The 19,707-nt window shown below is 43.0% G+C and overlaps 3 protein-coding genes across 3 annotated transcripts; all 3 read left to right on the top strand.

The window, feature by feature from the left end:
* The first annotated feature begins 4,128 nt into the window (after positions 1-4,128).
* Positions 4,129-8,410, top strand: LOC129558719 (protocadherin beta-7-like). The gene is given in 2 exon segments (XM_055430089.2): positions 4,129-6,626; positions 6,629-8,410. Coding segments are annotated over 2 exon segments (2,388 nt in total). The 5' UTR covers positions 4,129-4,315; the 3' UTR covers positions 6,706-8,410.
* Positions 8,411-9,485: 1,075 nt separating this feature from the next.
* LOC129558720 (protocadherin beta-8-like) lies at positions 9,486-13,970 on the top strand (the record flags this gene model as incomplete). Its single annotated transcript, XM_055430091.2, has 1 exon — positions 9,486-13,970. A coding segment is annotated over one exon (2,466 nt), but the record flags the coding sequence as incomplete, so codon positions are not given.
* A 64-nt stretch (positions 13,971-14,034) lies between these two features.
* Positions 14,035-19,449, top strand: LOC129558718 (protocadherin beta-10-like). Its single transcript, XM_055430088.2, has one exon. It carries the CDS (start codon positions 14,584-14,586, stop codon positions 16,981-16,983), a length of 2,400 nt encoding a protein of 799 aa, XP_055286063.2. The 5' UTR covers positions 14,035-14,583; the 3' UTR covers positions 16,984-19,449.
* Positions 19,450-19,707: the final 258 nt, after the last annotated feature.

Here is a 19,707-nt window from a genome sequence, read left to right as displayed (position 1 = left end):
TTAAAGCTAGAGAATAAACCAAAAAAGAGAAAGAATAAAATCCTTGAAATAGGAAACCCAATCAGAAAAAAAGGAAAACAAAATTCCAAGAATGACAGCAAAGGAAAGTTCCAGGATGAGAGCTGTGCAGCGAATGTAGAGAAAAACCACTCAATTTGAAGGAGAATTGATAGCTCAGGAGATAAAGCAATGACCACATGGAAAACTGAACTGAGAGGCAACTGGAAGTGTGAGAAGAATAGATGACATATCTAAAGAAAACCAAAGAAATGAAAACACAAGGTAATCTTTAACTTCAAGGAATAAAAAGTAAAATAAAAAGATATAATGAGTACACAATGCTCCCAATGATGATGCAAATGAAAGAAAGCATGAAAGGGCCTCGGAGATGTACAAGAGATAAAATCTAATCCAACATAAAAAGGAGTCAACTGATAATGTCTAAAACCAATTAATCAAAGTATAGTAGAATAGTATAGTTTATACTTTATAGTAGAATATAAATTAAAGGCAGAAGAGACAAAGAGTTGAAAATGGCTGCTTATTGCTATAGTAATCAAAACTTTTCTTATTGGCAGAAAAACAGACACATAGATCAATGGAACAAAACTGAGAGCCCAGAGATAAACTCATACATATATTAACAATTAATCTGAGACAAGGGGGCAAAGAACATACAATGGAGAAAGGATAGTCTCATCAGTAAGTGGTATTGGTAAAACTGGATAGCCAAATGCAAAATGATGAAACTAGACAACTATCTTACACCATATATAAATATCAACTCAAATGGATTAAAGGCTTGAGTATAAGACCTGAAGCCATAAAAACTCTCACTAGAAAATATAGGTGATATGCTTTTCAATACTGTCTTACTAATTTCTTTCTGAATATGTCTCAAGACAAGGGAAACAAAAGCAAAAATAAACAAATGGTACTACATCAAACTAAAACGCTTCTGCACAGCAAAGGAAACCATCAACAAAAGGACAATCTATAGAATGGGAGAAGATATTTGCAAATCATATATCCAATAACAGGTTAACATCCAATATATATAAAAAACTCATACAACTCAACAAAAACAAAGCAACCTAATTTTAAAATGAATGGAGGAGACCTACTGTATAGCCTGTGGAACTCTGCTATTATGAAGCAGTCTAGATGGGAGGGGAGTTTGGAGAATGGATACGTATGTATGGCTGAGTCCCTTCGATATTCACTGGAAACTATCACAGCATTGTTAATTGGCTATGCTGCTGCTGCTAAGTCACTTCAGTCGTGTCCAACTCTGTATGACCCCACAGACGGAAGCCCACCAGGCTCCCCCGTCCCTGGGATTCTCCAGGCAAGAACACTGGAGTGGGTTGCCATTTCCTTCTCCAATGTGTGAAAGTGGAAAGTGAAAGTGAAATCGCTCAGTTGTGTCCGACCCTTAGCGACCCCACAGACTGCAGCCCACCAGGCTCCTCCATCCGTGGGATTTTCTAGGCAAGAGTACTGGAGTGGCTTGCCATTGCCTTCTCCGTAATTGGCTATACCCCAATACAAATTTTAAAAATTTAAAGAAATGAACAGAGGGTGATTCCCTGGTGGTACAGTGGCTAAGACTCTGAACTCCCAATGTAGGGGGCCCAGGTTTGATCCCTGGTCAGGAAACTAGATCCCACATGCTGTAACTGGGAGTTCACATGCCATAGTTAAGAGTCTGTATGCCACCACTGAGAGACCCCACATGCCACAACTAAAGATTCTGCATGCTACAACTAAGAGCTGATACAGCCAAATAAATAAATAATAAAAGTAAAATGAATACAGGATCTGAACATTTTTCCAAAGAAGACAAAAAGATGGCCAACAGCCACATGAAAAGGTATTCAAGCATCACTAATTTTTAGAACATGCAAATCAAAACCACAATGAGATATTACCTCACACCCATTAGAATGGCTATTATCAAAAAGTCAAGAAGTAACAAATTTTGGAGAGGATGTGGACAAAAGGGAATCATACACTGTTCATGGGAATGTAAATTTTGGAGCCACTATAGAAAATAATATGAAGATTCCTCAAAAATCTAAGAATAGAACTACCATATGATCCAGCTATTTCACTTCTGGATATTTACCTGAAGAAAATGAAAATGCCAATTTATAAAGATATATATACCCTATATTCAATGCAGCATTACTCAAAATAGCAAAGATACGGAAACGACCTAAGTGCCCATCGGCAAATAAATGGACAAAGAAGATATCACACACACACACACAATGGAATGCTACTCAGCATAAAAAAGATGAAATCTTTCTGTGTGCTACAACAGACCTTGAGGATATTATCCTAAGTGAAATAAGTCAGGGGGAGAAAGACAAATACTGTATGATTTCACTCATATGTGAAATATAAAAAAACAAAAGACAAAATAAACAAACAAAAACGAACACATAGAGTAACGGTCATCAGAGGAAAAGAAGGGTAGGGGTAGGGCATAATGTCTAAGAGGGGTCACCCCTGTAAGCGAAAACTAAACTTGTGGTGAGCACACCATAGTGTACACAGAAGTCAAAATATAATGTACACGTGAAACTTAATAAGGTTATAAACAAATATTAATTTAAAAAAAAGTCTCCTTATTGGGAAATGAATTAGGAAAATGAAAGTACAGAAAACTACTGTATTTTCTTCTAAACCTTTTAAGTGCTATTGATTTTTAATCAAGGTCATAGATTATTTTTAAAACAGTGGATTTTAAAAGATCAGTAAAATAGAGTTCTTGCAAGTATCCTAAATAATAAAAAAGGAAATAAAATACTAAATATAACTAATAAGAACACATATATAACTAAACATAAATTTTGCAATGGAAATATAATACCAAAATGTTTGTAAATCCAGATAAAATAAATGGTTTTTAAAAATAAAATACAAATTACTTAAACAGAAACAAAATTCGTAGATTAATTACCAAAAGTAAAATGGAAAGACAGTCATAAATTTACCACCCAAACCCAAACCATTTAAAAGGCAAGTCGTAATAAAGCATGTAGAAACAGATGATAATATGATTATAAAAACAATTGTGTTGCATAAAAATAGAAAGCTTCCTAATCCATACTACAAGGTCAGAACAGTTTACTATCAAAGCCATATAAGCTAAACACACACATACATACACAGAATAGCATGAGCCAGAAAAAATCCTAGAACAATGTTGGCTCATCAAATCTACCTGTGCATTAAAATAATATGTAATGGTTAAATGTCATTTGTATCAAGAATTCAATAATTATAAAGCTAAAGAATAAAAGCACAATTTCAGATGTCAAAAATTACTCTAAAATATGAAAGAATAAGGAAAAATAAGAAAACTTTTTTCATCCAAAAAATGGAGCATTTACCCCAAGTTGACATCAACCATCATAGTTAAAGACGAAATTCTAGGAGCACTTCCACAGACAAGAGTGCACCTGCATGCTAAGAGTATTCATCGCATACTCTTAGAATGCCTGTTATGTGAACACATACTTAAATCAGGTGAAGGGTAGAGGATGGGGTGGTAGAAAGTGTTCCAAAAAATATTGTGGGAAAAGAGCAAAGACCCTGAAACTGAAAGGGTTATTTAATTCACAAGAAACTGAAAAAAGGCTAGTTACTCTGCAGGGTGGACAGTATTATTGTTAAGCAGTTTGCAAATAAAGAAAAGGTTCTCAACCAATATTGTTGACTTTGGGATGGAGACTTCATTGTCTTATATATTCTTTACTATAAATCTTAAAAACAAGAGATTTTCCTAGGATTAACTCCTGTATGGGAACTGGAGTTTAATTTTGTGTGTACATAAATTATAAGAAAACAGCTGATTTACTTTTCTGTGAGTACACACTCACAGAGAAGGAAACGATGTAAGAACTTACTAGGCGTACTATGACTAGTTGAGAAAAAAATGAAATAAAATAGCAAAGAAACTTGGGGGTAAAAAATCACTCCTACTTCAGTTCCTTTAATCCACCATCTTTTTTGTTCTATTCTTAAAATCGGGAATAACACCCACAAAACGCAAGGTGGCGCTACAGGCTAAAAAGAGAAAAAAATATTCGCATCAAGGATGTTTCGGGATGCCAGCGTTTAGAGGAAAGCCGGCCAGACTATAACAGTAGAGCAAAGGAAACCGTGGTAAGAGGAATTGGGTGAAATGGGAATTCCTCCCTACAAGCATTGCTGTTATCCAGTTCATCTCTAAGGATTCGATTGATGCCATTTCTGATAGTTAAGAACGAGAGAAAGTGTTTTTGAAAGACTGGTTAAACGAAGAATGGACGCCAGAGTGGAATGTGCTGTGCAGCAAAGGCAAGTCCTCTTTCTTTGTGTATTTCTGGGAATGTCCTGGGCTGCTGAGGAACCGCTAGAGTATTTTGTGGAGGAGGAAGCTGAGAGAGGCACCTTTCTGGCCAACCTAGCACATGACCTGGGGTTGGGGATGGAGGAACTATCAGCCCGGGAGCCTAGAGTCATTTCAGACCAGAAAATAGGATTTTTACTACTCGATCCGCTTACTGGTGATTTATCTCTAAATGAGAAATTAGACCGAGAGGAACTGTGCGGCCCCAAAGAGCCTTGTGTGCTACCGTTCCAGCTGTTAATGGGAAAGCCTTTTGAGGTTTTCCGTGCTAAATTATGGGTTAGAGATATCAATGATCATTCTCCAGTATTTCTGGATAGAGAGATTCCCTTGAAAATATCAGAAAGTACCACACCAGGGGCGGCATTTCTTCTACAAAGTGCACAGGATTCAGATGTTGGAACCAATAACGTGAGAAACTACACCATCAGCCCCAATGCCTATTTCCACATTAATGTTCATAATGGTGCAGAGGGGATTATCTATCCTGAATTGGCCCTGGATAGACCGCTGGATCGAGAAGAGGTGCCTGAGCTCAGTTTAATCCTCACCGCCTTGGATGGTGGCTCTCCGCCCAGATCCGGAACTACCCTGGTGCGCATCCTGGTTTTGGACACAAATGACAATGCGCCTGAATTTGTACAGCCTCTCTACAAGGTGCAGTTGTGTGAGGATAGCCCTGTGGGCTCTCTAGTTGTCACTGTCTCAGCTAAAGATTTAGATACGGGAAGTAATGGGGAAATCGTTTATGCATTTTTTTATGCTACTGAAAGAATTCTCAAAACATTTCAAATCAACCCAACATCCGGCAGTGTTTATCTCAAAGCTGAATTGGACTATGAGGTAATTCAAACTTACACATTAACTATTCAGGCCAAAGATGGCGGAGGACTTTCTGGAAAATGTACGGTGGTGGTTCAGGTAACAGATATAAACGACAATCCACCAGAACTGCTCATGTCATCACTTACTAGCCCAATTAAAGAAAATTCACTTGAAACAGTCGTAGCTGTTTTTAGGATTCGAGACAGAGATTCGGGGAACAACGCAAAGACGGTGTGTTCTATCCAAGACGATCTCCCCTTCCTCCTGAAGCCATCTGTAGAGAATTACTACACCTTGGTAACGGACAGTCCACTGGACAGAGAGGAAAGAGCCGAGTACATCATCACCATCACAGTCACTGACATGGGAACCCCCAGACTGAAAACCGAGCACAACATAACCGTGCTGGTGTCCGACGTCAACGACAACGCCCCCGCCTTCACCCAGACCTCCTACACCCTGTGGGTCCGCGAGAACAACAGCCCCGCCCTGCACATCGGCAGCGTCAGCGCCACAGACCCAGACGCGGGCGCCAACGCCCAGGTCACCTACTCGCTGCTGCCGCCGCCCGACCCGCTCGTGCCCCTCGCCTCCCTCGTGTCCATCAACCCCGACAACGGCCACCTCTTCGCCCTCGCGTCCCTGGACTACGAGGCGCTGCGGGCCTTCGAGTTCCGCGTGGGCGCCGCCGACCGCGGCTCGCCGGCGCTCAGCAGCCAGGCGCTGGTGCGCGTGCTCGTGGCGGACGCCAACGACAACGCGCCCTTCGTGCTCTACCCGCTGCAGAACGCCTCGGCGCCCTGCACCGAGCTGGTGCCCAGGGCGGCCGAGCCGGGCTACCTGGTCACCAAGGTGGTGGCGGTGGACGGCGACGCGGGCCAGAACGCCTGGCTGTCGTTCCAGCTGCTCAAGGCCACGGAGCCCGGGCTGTTCGGCGTGTGGGCGCACAACGGCGAGGTGCGCACGGCGCGGCTGCTGAGCGAGCGCGACGCGCCCAAGCAGCGGCTGGTGGTGCTGGTCAGGGACAACGGCGAGCCGCCGCTGTCGGCCAGCGTCACGCTGCACGTGCTGCTGGTGGACGGCTTCTCCCAGCCCTACCTGCCGCCCCCGGAAGCGGAAGCGGCGGCCGCGGCGCCGGCCGACCCGCTCACCGTCTACCTGGTGGTGGCCTTGGCGTCGGTGTCGTCGCTCTTCCTCTTCTCGGTGCTCGTGTTCGTGGCGGTGCGGCTGTGCAGGAGGGCCGGGGCGGCCTCGGCGGGTCGCTGCGCGGTGCCCGAGGGCCACTTCCCGGGCCACCTGCTGGACGTCAGCGGCACGGGGACCCTGTCCCAGAGCTACCAGTACGAGGTGTGTCTGATGGGAGACCATAGAACTGGTGAGTTCAAATTCCTGAAGCCGATTCTCCCAATCTCGCATCCCAGAGCATAGGCAGGGAAGTGGAAGAATATCCCTCATATCGGAATGATTTGGGTTTGTGATAAAAATGAAAATTACCCTTATTATATCTGTGAATATATTCCTGTTAAGAAATTTATCTCAATTTACCTGCAGAGGAGTGCTTTCACATCATTTCAGGTATTCCTAAGGTCAAAGAATGAATTTCTTCACACAGAAAAGGATTCACCTTTAGCCCAAAGAACACAAAGCATGGATTGTGTATTGTCATCTTTTGCCTCATTTATGCTTTGTGTGCAGTCTATTACATGACAAATCTTGTTTGAGACATTTTAAATTGGAATTCACTGTCTTCAAATATTACTGCTACTTTTATTTTCTGAGTTGATTAGAGTGCTGTGCAAGTACCTAAATTAAAAAAAAACACTATGCAATATATATTTATTTTGAGATTTTCAATTTTAGAAATAAACCTATGATGGGAGGTATTTTAGAAATGAGCAAACTTATGTTCATAGAGGTTCTGTTAGTTCACAAAGGTCACCAACTGAAAAATGGCAGAGCTAAGCATCTCTTATAAATCTGATTCTGGGGCCTTATTGTGATGCTATACTGTTTTCTCTTGTTAGATATCACCTGGCAAGTTTCTGCCTAATTAAAGAGAAATCTTTTTCTCATATCTCTGTACAGTCTTCTGTATTTGTAAAGAATAAGATATGTATTGTGGTTTTATTTTCTTATAAACAATACAGTTTTGTGGATAATAATTCAAGTATTATTTTTAAAGCTCTGACCTAACCAAATCTCAAAAACAATTGAAAGATCTATCTGTGCCGCCTTCTTGTTATCTGAACCCATGACCTGCATTTCATAGAAAAGATTAATGACCATGAATAGAAATATTATACAATTATTAATTTTAGTCACTTATTATTTCCCTCCCATTGCAGTCATTTTCCTACATTAGCCCCATCTGCTCTTTTTAAGACATTTTTTCCTTTAAATTGAAAGTTTATTTTTAAAGTTATATTCAGTATACTTCAGTGCTGAATCAGGAAAAGGGGAGGAACAGAATTTTACACAATGAGAGAAATTAAGACATACCATCCAAATGTAATGGATGGTGGATCTTGTTTGAATTTTGATTGAATCAATACAACTTAGAAATAATTGGAAAAGTCTGACTGTAAACTGATATTAAACAATATTAACTTAATTTCTTAGGTGTGGTAAGGTCACTGTAGTGTTTTTAAAAAACTGAAAGTTAGAGATGTATAATAAAAATTTTCAAGTGAAAATTTAGTTTGGGATGTGAAAATGTTGGGGATATAGGGTAAACAATTATGGCAAAATATTGATATATGTTCTAACTAGCTATGAGTACTTGGGAGTTGATCATACTACTCTCCTTCATTATGGGGTTTGAAATTTTTCAAAATAAAAGATTTTTTTAAATGGACACTGTAAAGATTTTTGGACACAGTAGGGGAAGTAAAGAGTGGGATGATTTGAGAGAACACCATTGAAACATATATATTATCATATGTAAAATAGATAGCCAGTGGGAAATTCTCCATATATGGCATAAAGAACAAGTCAGTGCTCTGTGACAACCCAGAGTGTTGCGAAGGGGAGGGAGGTAGGAGGGACATTCAAGAAAAAGGGGACATATGTACACCTAATGTTAATTCATGTTGATGGCAAAAAAAAAAATCACAATATTGTAATTATCCCCTAACTTTAAAAAAGATGGAAAAAACTGACACTGTAAGAAGTGGAATGAAAACTAGAACACTTCTGAGATACAGATTCATTGATATGATCACAGATTATACCTCTATTAAACAAACTCTCCAGCCTTTTTGTTTCATCATTTGATATGATAACGTCTATCTGAAATAATGCTGCTCATGAATTCTTCTGCCATGTGAATCTTGTTTTTCTAGTCATGGCAATGGATTAATGCAAACTGAGCTACCTGATGGCATCAAATAACATGCCTGGTGTATGTGTGTATAAGGTTAATTTCTTTCTGCCTCAGTTTCCTCATCTGTAAAGTGGGGAACTCACAGCAGCCCAAGGGGTAAGCACCTTTAATATTGTCACATTAGACAGATGAGGAAATGGGAGACACTGGTTAAATAATGTGTCCAAGGTTTATAGCTACTAATTATTCCCATAGTTCATGGCAATAAAAGTGCACAATTCTCAAAGTTTTCTGTGTTACTATAAACATTTAAATTTCTGCAGTCTTTCTTATCAGACTGTCACATATTTTCTTTTGCTCCAAACTCAATTAGCATTATTGAAAGTAGTCAGTCTACTATCATTTCTCCTGTATGGCCCTCAGACAATTGTCTGAACTTTAGGGTGGGAAATAGTAAAAACAGTATTCTAAGGGAGGCCTGGCGCGATGCAGTCCATTGGGTCGAAAAGAGTCAGACGTGACTGAACCGAACTGAACCTTATATATATCGGTGATACGTACTGTCAAGAGTTGGGAACACTGGGGAGTTCCCTGGTGGTCTAATAGTTACAATTCCTTGCTTTCACTGAAGTAACATGGGTTCAGTCCCTGGTCAGGGAACGCAGATCCCAGAAGCAACGCAGCACGGCCAAAATTAAAAAAAAACAAACAAAAACCCACAAAGCTGGGAACACTGCATCCATTTCAACCCGGAAAATACAAGTTCCTCTGAGGACGCGTGGTGGCGCTGCAGGATAAGAAGGTACAAACCTAAACCGCAGCTGCGGTTCTATCAAAGGCAGAACTCGTAAGCAGAGGCTGGAAGCCCACGGGAAGCTTGGATGTCACAGTAGGACTAGGTCTTCCGTAAAGGGCTACTCACTGAAATATCTCTGAGGTAAACCACAAGACATTGAGGCCGTTACAGCTCAGCGGAACCATCCTCGCCAGAGGCTATACCAGGCAAGAACAAAGGAGGCCACCAGGAAGCTCGTTTGCAGACAAAGGCAAGTCCTTTTCTTCTTTTTCTTCTTACACTTGGCTCTGGCGGGCTTTGAATTTAGGCATTATTCTGTGGTGGAGGAAGCTGAGGGGAGTTCGTTTTTAACCAATTTAGCAAAAGACCTGGGTCTGGGGCAGGGGGAACTCTCCAGGCGGGGAGCAAGGGTCATTTCCAAAGGGAACAAACTGTATTTGCAGCTGGATCAGGAGTCTGGGGATTTACTGCTAAATAAGAAACTGGACCGCGAGGAACTGTGTGGTCAGACAGAGCCATGTGTGCTGCGTTTCCAGGTTTTGCTAGAGAATCCCTTAGAGTTTTTTCAAGCTGAGCTACAAGTAATAGACATAAATGACCATACTCCAGTGTTCATGGACGGAGATATGTTGTTAAAAATATCAGAGAACAGTCTTCCTGGCACTACATTTCCTCTGAAGAATGCTCAGGACATGGATATAGGCCAAAATAATATTGAAAATTATATAATCAGTCCCAACTCCTATTTTCGGGTCCTCACTCGCAAACGTAGCGATGGCAGAAAATATCCGGAACTTGTGCTGGACAAAGTGCTGGATCGGGAGGAGGAAGCTGAGGTCAGGTTAACCCTCACTGCTCAGGATGGTGGTTCTCCACCACGGTCTGGCACCGCACACGTCTACATAGAAGTCGTGGACATCAATGATAATGCCCCCGAATTTGAGCAGCCTTTCTACAGAGTAAAGATCCATGAGGACAGTCCCAAAGGCTTCCTTGTTGTCAAAGTCTCTGCTACCGATGTAGACATAGGAGTCAATGGCGAGATTTCCTATTCACTTTCCCAGGCTTCAGAAGACATTAGCAAAACCTTTGAGGTCAATGCCATGACTGGAGAAATTCGATTGAAAAAACAACTTGATTTCGAAACAACTCAGTCCTATGAGATGACTATCGAGGCCAGAGATACTGGAAGCCTTTCTGGAAAAAGCACCGTTCTGATTCAAGTCCTGGATGTGAACGACAATGCCCCAGAAGTCACCATGTCTGCACTTACCGGACAGATCCCTGAGAACTCACCTGAGACTGTAGTTGCAGTTTTCAGTGTTTCAGATCTTGACTCTGAAGAGAATGGGAAAGTAAGTTGCTCCATTCAGTACGATCTACCGTTCTTGCTGACATCTTCCATGGAAAATTTTTACACCCTAGTAACACAGCGACCGCTAGACAGAGAGACCAGAGCGGAATACAACATCACCATCTCTGTCACGGACTTGGGGACACCCAGACTGAAAACCGAGCACAACATAACCGTGCTGGTGTCCGACGTCAACGACAACGCCCCCGCCTTCACCCAGACCTCCTACACCCTATGGGTCCGCGAGAACAACAGCCCCGCCCTGCACATCGGCAGCGTCAGCGCCACAGACCCAGACGCGGGCGCCAACGCCCAGGTCACCTACTCGCTGCTGCCGCCGCCCGACCCGCTCGTGCCCCTCGCCTCCCTCGTGTCCATCAACCCCGACAACGGCCACCTCTTCGCCCTCGCGTCCCTGGACTACGAGGCGCTGCGGGCCTTCGAGTTCCGCGTGGGCGCCGCCGACCGCGGCTCGCCCGCGCTCAGCAGCCAGGCGCTGGTGCGCGTGCTCGTGGCGGACGCCAACGACAACGCGCCCTTCGTGCTCTACCCGCTGCAGAACGCCTCGGCGCCCTGCACCGAGCTGGTGCCCAGGGCGGCCGAGCCGGGCTACCTGGTCACCAAGGTGGTGGCGGTGGACGGCGACGCGGGCCAGAACGCCTGGCTGTCGTTCCAGCTGCTCAAGGCCACGGAGCCCGGGCTGTTCGGCGTGTGGGCGCACAACGGCGAGGTGCGCACGGCGCGGCTGCTGAGCGAGCGCGACGCGCCCAAGCAGCGGCTGGTGGTGCTGGTCAGGGACAACGGCGAGCCGCCGCTGTCGGCCAGCGTCACGCTGCACGTGCTGCTGGTGGACGGCTTCTCCCAGCCCTACCTGCCGCCCCCGGAAGCGGAAGCGGCGGCCGCGGCGCCGGCCGACCCGCTCACCGTCTACCTGGTGGTGGCCTTGGCGTCGGTGTCGTCGCTCTTCCTCTTCTCGGTGCTCGTGTTCGTGGCGGTGCGGCTGTGCAGGAGGGCCGGGGCGGCCTCGGCGGGTCGCTGCCCGGTGCCCGAGGGCCACTTCCCGGGCCACCTGCTGGACGTCAGCGGCACGGGGACCCTGTCCCAGAGCTACCAGTACGAGGTGTGCCTGACGGGAGGTACTGGAACGAATGAGTTCAAGGTCCTAAGGCCGATTCTCCCCAATCTCTCATCCAAGAGCATAGGCAGGGAAGTCGAAGAAAACCCCTCGTTTCAGGGTAGCGTTGGAATTTAATAATTGATAGGAACTTATTTAATGAAGACATTTTATTTTTTGTTTAAAATATTTCCACCACCAATAAGGTAGTATTTAATTTTCTGTTTTATTTATCTCAATTTCCAACTTTGTTCAACTTCACGTTTCCTTTGATTCATATTTAAGTTCAGTGAAGCATTTCTCACAAGAATCCCAACGAGTGAGATAGGCTTTATCGTCAAAGTTGATATTACCACATTTTCTCCACTTTATATATCTTTATTGACTTTTTGTTTACATTTTAAATGTCAGTTTTTAATACTTCTTCATTTACTAATATAATCTGCATGTGATCTGTATGTTTACTATTTGATTTTTTTAAAAAAAACTGGTATTTTGGGTGATTTGTCAATCTAGATTTTCATTACAGCAATTTTTCTTAAACTGTGTTACTTTTTAAAACATTATCTTTCTCTGTATCGGCATTTACTTATTTCAAATATAGTATTTCCATTGTATGATGTCTCTTATCTGAAAATAAGAAACATATTAGGATACTGAGTGTGCATATATTATGTATATTTGCAGACAAAAAAAGCAAAAATATCATTATTCTATAGTATCACATAGAAATGTTTAATAGTTTGTTGCTTTTAATTTTGTATGAAAAAATCAGAGATTCCTGTTAAATTTTTAGGGGCTAACAATGCAGTCCCATTCAGTTGAAAAACAGAAGTCATTAAGTGGTGGCTTATACCCTGTGGCTTTTATATTAAACAATTTGAGTGTTTTGGCCAGTATCTATCCCTTTCCTTGTACAATATTTCTCAGTTTAATCTGTATATCTTGCTTATTATTGAGGAAAACAGAGATTTCCCCCTAGATATTAGGGCCTTGGACAAAATTCTCTGTTAGGTAGAGTTTATAATGCTGTTCTTATTTTCAGTAGTTAGGACAGGCATTAGCGTGGTCTACTTTTTTATTTTTTTTAATTTTGATTACTTTATTAAAATGTTTCTCATAGAATTCTTTACAAAATGTTATGTGCTTAAAAAGTCATTCAACAAATATCAAGACCGTCTATGTATAGGACATTGATGGAAAAAGCAAAGGAATCTGTGTTCCTGATCCTTAAAGTGAAGTGAAGTCACTCAGTTGTGTCCGACTCTTTGTGACCCCATGGATTGTAGCCTACCAGGCTCTTCCATCCATGGGATTTTCCAGGCAAGAATACTGGAGTGGGATGCCATTTCCTTCTCCCTACTTTTTATTTTGTGCATGAAATTAGATCCCACTTGAATTAAGAAGGACCTTAAAAAAGAGGTCAGTCCCTGCTTTAATTCTGCATATATTTTAAGACTGATGTAAGAAAAACAAAGACGTGAAAGAAAGGGAATAAATTGCAAAAAATGAGTGAAAATACAATTTTTCAAATGGTAAGGCACTAAAATATTTCATGTTCTACTCACTAGAGTTTATTTATGCATGCCTTAATACAGTAAGCATTTAGTGATTGTCTGATTTGGCAATCAATGATGATTAAGACATAATTTCCATATTAAAGTTCCATTCCTTAACTAGGCCACATATTGAAGAAGGGGCAGATTATTGGAAACAATATTTACAGGGCAATTAAACAGGTTTTTATGGGAGCACAGAGAAGATAAAGTCTTTAATGCTTCTTTCTAGATTATATAATAATGATTTTATTTGGGCAATGTAAGTTTGGAAGAAATTTGTTAAAGAAGGTATGAAAAGTTTCTTTTCTCAGTTTTTGGTGTTCCTATGCTCAAGTTTTGGAAAGGTAAAATCTGTTCCTTTGGTGATCTTGGAGGTCACTAGTTTTCCTTTGGATTCCTTGTATTGCTTGGGAGAAGTGTCAGCAGTGAAAGGCTTAGAACTAAAATCTAGCACAATGGACAGATTTAACTGCTAGACACATTATTTTTTCAACTGATGAATTTTTAACTTTCCCAATAAGCAGTGAAAAATTTCAACAAAGTGAGCAGTTCCCTATCTTAACATTATTTTTAATGATACAAACAAAAGAAAAATGAAATATCTGCTGCTGCTGCTGCTAAGTCACTTCAGTCATGTCTGACTCTGTGTGACCCCACAGACGGAAGCCCACCAGGCTCCCCCATCCCTGGGATTCTCCAGGCATGAACACTGGAGTGGGTTGCCATTTCCTTCTCCAATGTGTGAAAAGTGAAAGTGAAGTCGCTCAGTCAAGTCCGACCCTTAGCGACCCCACGGACTGCAGCCTACCAGGCTCCTCCATCCATGGGATTTTCTAGGCAAGAGTACTGGAGTGGCTTGCCATTGCCTTCTCTCTAAATAAGAACAAATAAAGACATACAAGCGCACAAATTGGGTACAGCAATTTGAGTCTGTTGGAGGCCACGTGGTGGCGCTGCAGGCTAAAGAGACGGGGGTAAAAATCTGAACTGAGAGTGCTGCGGTGAGTCACTGACATAAAAAGGAAGATAGCGGCAGGTAGACCAGGGAGAAAACCTGCAGCAACCCAAGATTAGAAAAGGGGGTTATAAAACATAACCCAGGCCTTTGCTACTTATACACGGTATAGATCTTCGGTTTGCGACTGCTGTTTATTTACACTGGGATCTGTGATTGTTACCAATATTAATGAAAGACGTGTTCAGAAGCAGCTATGGAGACTAGACGATTTCCCTGCTCGAGACAAAGGCAAGTCCTGTTTCTTTTTCTGTTTGGGGGAGTATCCTTTGCAGGCTCTGGGTCTGGACGTTACTCAGTGACAGAGGAAACAGAGAGAGGATCCTTTGTAGTCAATATAGCTAAGGATCTGGGGCTAGGGGACAAGGAGTTGCTTGCAAGGGGAGCACGGGTGGTGTCTGATGATAACAAACAACACTTGCTCCTGGACTCTCAAACTGGGGATTTGCTTACAAATGAAAAACTGGACCGGGAGAAGCTGTGTGGCTCCAGAGAACCCTGTATGCTGTATTTTCAAATTTTAATGGATAATCCCTTTCAGATTTACCGGATTGAGTTGAGGGTGAGGGACATAAATGATCATTCACCGGTTTTTCGAGACAAAGAGACAGTCTTAAAAATATTAGAAAATACAGCTGAAGGGACCTCATTTCAACTAGAAAGAGCACAAGATTCAGATGGAGGACTTAATGGTATCCAGAACTATACTATCAACCTCAACTCTTTTTTCCATATTAAAATTAGTGGCAGTGATGAAGGCATAATATATCCAGAGCTAGTACTGGACAGGGCACTGGATCGGGAAAAACAGCAAGAGTTCAGCTTGACACTCACAGCGCTGGATGGTGGGTTGCCACCCAGGTCTGGAGCCACTAATATACACATTGTGATCCTAGATGTCAATGACAATGCCCCTCAGTTTTCTCAGGCAATCTATGAGACCCAGGCTCCGGAGAATAGCCCAGTAGGGTCCTTTATTGCTAAAGTCTCTGCAGGAGATGCAGACTCTGGAATCAATGCAGACATATCCTATTCCTTTTTTGATGCTTCTGAAGATATTCTAACAACCTTTCATATCAATCCTTTTTCTGGAGAAATCATACTCAGACTGTTGCTTGATTATGAGCTAGTAAAGTCTTACAAAATAAATATACAGGCAATCGACGGTGGGGGCCTTTCTTCAAAATGCACAGTTTTGGTCGAGGTATTAGACACCAATGACAATGCCCCTGAACTGATCATATCGTCACTTTCCAACCATGTTGCGGAGGACTCTGCTGAGACAGTATTGGCTGTTTTTAGGATTAAAGACAGAGACTCTGGAGAAAATGGAAAGACACTTTGTTTCATTCCAGACCATCTGCCGTTTGTTCTGAAACCCTCTGTGGAGAATTTTTACATCCTAATGACAGAAGGAGCACTGGACAGAGAAAGCCAAGCAGAGTACAACATCACCATCACGGTCACTGACATGGGAACCCCCAGACTGAAAACCGAGCACAACATAACCGTGCTGGTGTCCGACGTCAACGACAACGCCCCCGCCTTCACCCAGACCTCCTACACCCTGTGGGTCCGCGAGAACAACAGCCCCGCCCTGCACATCGGCAGCGTCAGCGCCACAGACCCAGACGCGGGCGCCAACGCCCAGGTCACCTACTCGCTGCTGCCGCCGCCCGACCCGCTCGTGCCCCTCGCCTCCCTCGTGTCCATCAACCCCGACAACGGACACCTCTTCGCCCTCGCGTCCCTGGACTACGAGGCGCTGCGGGCCTTCGAGTTCCGCGTGGGCGCCGCCGACCGCGGCTCGCCCGCGCTCAGCAGCCAGGCGCTGGTGCGCGTGCTCGTGGCGGACGCCAACGACAACGCGCCCTTCGTGCTCTACCCGCTGCAGAACGCCTCGGCGCCCTGCACCGAGCTGGTGCCCAGGGCGGCCGAGCCGGGCTACCTGGTCACCAAGGTGGTGGCGGTGGACGGCGACGCGGGCCAGAACGCCTGGCTGTCGTTCCAGCTGCTCAAGGCCACGGAGCCCGGGCTGTTCGGCGTGTGGGCGCACAACGGCGAGGTGCGCACGGCGCGGCTGCTGAGCGAGCGCGACGCGCCCAAGCAGCGGCTGGTGGTGCTGGTCAGGGACAACGGCGAGCCGCCGCTGTCGGCCAGCGTCACGCTGCACGTGCTGCTGGTGGACGGCTTCTCGCAGCCCTACCTGCCGCCCCCGGAAGCGGAAGCGGCGGCCGCGGCGCCGGCCGACCCGCTCACCGTCTACCTGGTGGTGGCCTTGGCGTCGGTGTCGTCGCTCTTCCTCTTCTCGGTGCTCGTGTTCGTGGCGGTGCGGCTGTGCAGGAGGGCCGGGGCGGCCTCGGCGGGTCGCTGCGCGGTGCCCGAGGGCCACTTCCCGGGCCACCTGCTGGACGTCAGCGGCACGGGGACCCTGTCCCAGAGCTACCAGTACGAGGTGTGTCTGACGGGAGGTGCTGGGACGAATGAGTTCAAATTCTTGAAGCCGATTCTCCCCACTGTTCAGGCACAAGATCCTGGGAGAAATAGTGACGAAAATCCCACATTTCGAAATAGCCTAGGATTTAATTTTCAGTAAAAGTCTATATGTTCACGTATTTTTGAAGTGTTATGCAACTATATCAGTATTAGCTTTATTCAGTTCAGTTGTGTCCGACTCTCCGCGACCCCATGAATCACAGCACGCCAGGCCTCCCTGTCCATCACCAACTCCCGGAGTTCACTCAAACTCATGTCCATCGAGTCGGTGATGCCATCCAGCCATCTCATTCTCTGTCGTCCCCTTCTCCTGTCCCCAATCCCTCCCAGCATCAGGGTCTTTTCCAATGAGTCAACTCTTCGAATATTACTCCAAGTTAAATTATTTTGCAACTTAAAGCCTTAAAGTACTATATGATTTTACAATGTTAGTTCATCCTTTTTTCCCATTAAACAGGTTAGTTGTAATCAGTATCCCATCTAAATAGTTTGTATGTTTAGGTCCTTCAAAACGTACAAGAGTTTACTACTGTTTTCATTCTAGAAAACAGGTGGATTTTTTTTCCTAGTACATTTCAGACTGCATCTCATTATCCTATACACCTACAGTACTTCCTTTACCTAAGAAGACATACCTGCATGTCTTGAACTTACTAAAACATTTCTTTAATCACGATAAGAAACTATATCATCTAGTTCTAAATGATATTTTAAAAGAAATATTTCTCTATTATTCTGCTCATGATAAAATGAAACATCATTGGTAGGATTCCCTGGTGGTCCAGTAGTAAGGACGGAGAGCTTTCACTGTTTGCACCTGGGTTCGTCACTGGTCAGGGAATTAAGATCTGGCAAGCTGCCTGTGTAGCCAAAAACATCCCAACCAACTTAAACAAACAAACCAAAACCATGAAGCATCATTTTGTGAGCAACAATATCTTTCTGTTCATATTAGAAGATTTAGCTTAGGGACCAGGGACTCCCTGGTGGCTCAGACAGTAAAGAGTCTGCCTACAATGCAGGAGCCCCCAGGTCAGGAAGATCTCCTGGAGAAGGAAATGGCACCCCACTCCAGTACTCTTGCCTGGAAAATCCCATGTACGGAGAAGCCTAGTAGGCTACAGTTCATGGGGTCACAAAGAGTCGGACACGACTGAGCGACTTCATTCACTCACTGTGTTCATGTTATTTCATTTTCTTTAAATACGCAACTCTTTGTTAATATCTTCTAATGTTCACTTTTGCTGATATATAAACCAGACTATGTCTTACAATACAAACAAAATATAATAACCTGAATGAAAATGAATATAAGTAAAAACATTTTGAGAGTCTGTATAAAGCTGTTAGTGGACTGTTGCAAAGCTTTTCACTTTTCATTTTATTTTGTAAATATATTTTAATTATCTCAAATTTTTAAATAAAGATGAAGTAAAAATCATAAGGAATGACAACAGATTCATCTCCAGCCCTCTTCTCTGTTTTCTGTAGCATCTATCTACATTTTCCGTTATGTGTTTATACTGCTTTGACATTCAATTTTCTACTTTAATAACTTCTTCCTGTAATAAAGGACTTAACTTTCTTACCTTTTTATTTCTTAATTACTTGACCTCCTCCTTTCTTTCTTTTCTTATTGAAATATAGTTGATTGCAATATTATGTTAGTTTCAGGTGTACCACATAGTGATTTGACATTTGCATACATTACAAAATGAATACAAGTCTAGTAACCAACTGTACCCAAACAAGTTATTATAATATATTCCTTATGCTGTATATTACATTTCCATGTTTTTTGAAATTTTATAATTGGAGGTCTGTGCCTTTTAATCCCCATCACCTGTTTCATGCCCTCCTTGCTTTCCAATTAACAAACACACAAACATTGCACATTCCCTTTCTTCTATTTTCCCTGTCTTAGGTTTTCTTCTTCTCCTGCTTCTGCTTCCTTTTCTCCCCCTCCTCCTCCTTTTGGTTAAACTAATAGTTTTGGTTTATTTGTTAAGATTACTTCAAAGTACACATTACCATAGTATGATTACACTCCCTTTCTTGAAAATATCTTTCCTAGAGTTGATAATTATTTTTATGTGCACGATTTTCTATTTAATTCTATTGATTTTTCACATTATTTCTCCATGAATATCATTATTTCCCCTTAAATTTTAAAAAATCTCAGAAACCTATCAGTTATACTTATTTTCTGGAGATCTTTCACCCAAATTCCCTCCTTTCTCTCGCCTTCATTTATATTATTTGCTCTATAGTTAGGACTTTAACATTTTCCTGTGTTGGTCCCCTTTGATAAGAAACAAAGATATAGTGGATCCTTGAGCAACAGGGTTTTGAACTTTGTGTCCATATATATGAGGATTTTTCTAATACATACATATTTGAGCCTCTGTATGCACTGACTGCACATCTGATGAGTCAACGCATTGCAGAATGCAAACTTAATACACAATCTTAGCTTGGCTGAATCCTCGGATGTGCAACCCTTGGATGGGGAGGGCCAACTATGGGATCTGAGCATTTGGGGAATTTTATATCTGTGGGTCTTAGAACCAACCCCTCACAAATTCTAAGAGGTGACTTATTTAGCTGACATAGATCTCAATATCTTCATAAAAATAGATGCAGAGGACATAAAATTTTTGAGTACTTGCCTTGTGAAGGTATCTTTGTTTTCATTTGATTGATAGTTTGGATATAAAATTCTAGGCTGAAAATAATTTTCCCTCAGATCTTGAAAACAGTATTCCGTTTAGTGATTGCATATAGAGTTGCTATTCAGAAGACTTTCCATTCTGATTCCTATCTC

The sequence above is a fragment of the Moschus berezovskii genome, chromosome 8, assembly GCF_049115385.1.
Source record: "Moschus berezovskii isolate FMDL1 chromosome 8, NW_MosBer_1.0, whole genome shotgun sequence".
NCBI classification, from domain to species: Eukaryota; Metazoa; Chordata; class Mammalia; order Artiodactyla; family Moschidae; genus Moschus; species Moschus berezovskii.
Note: the sequence above shows the minus strand (reverse complement) of the source record. Positions and strands in the feature narration are given on the sequence as shown.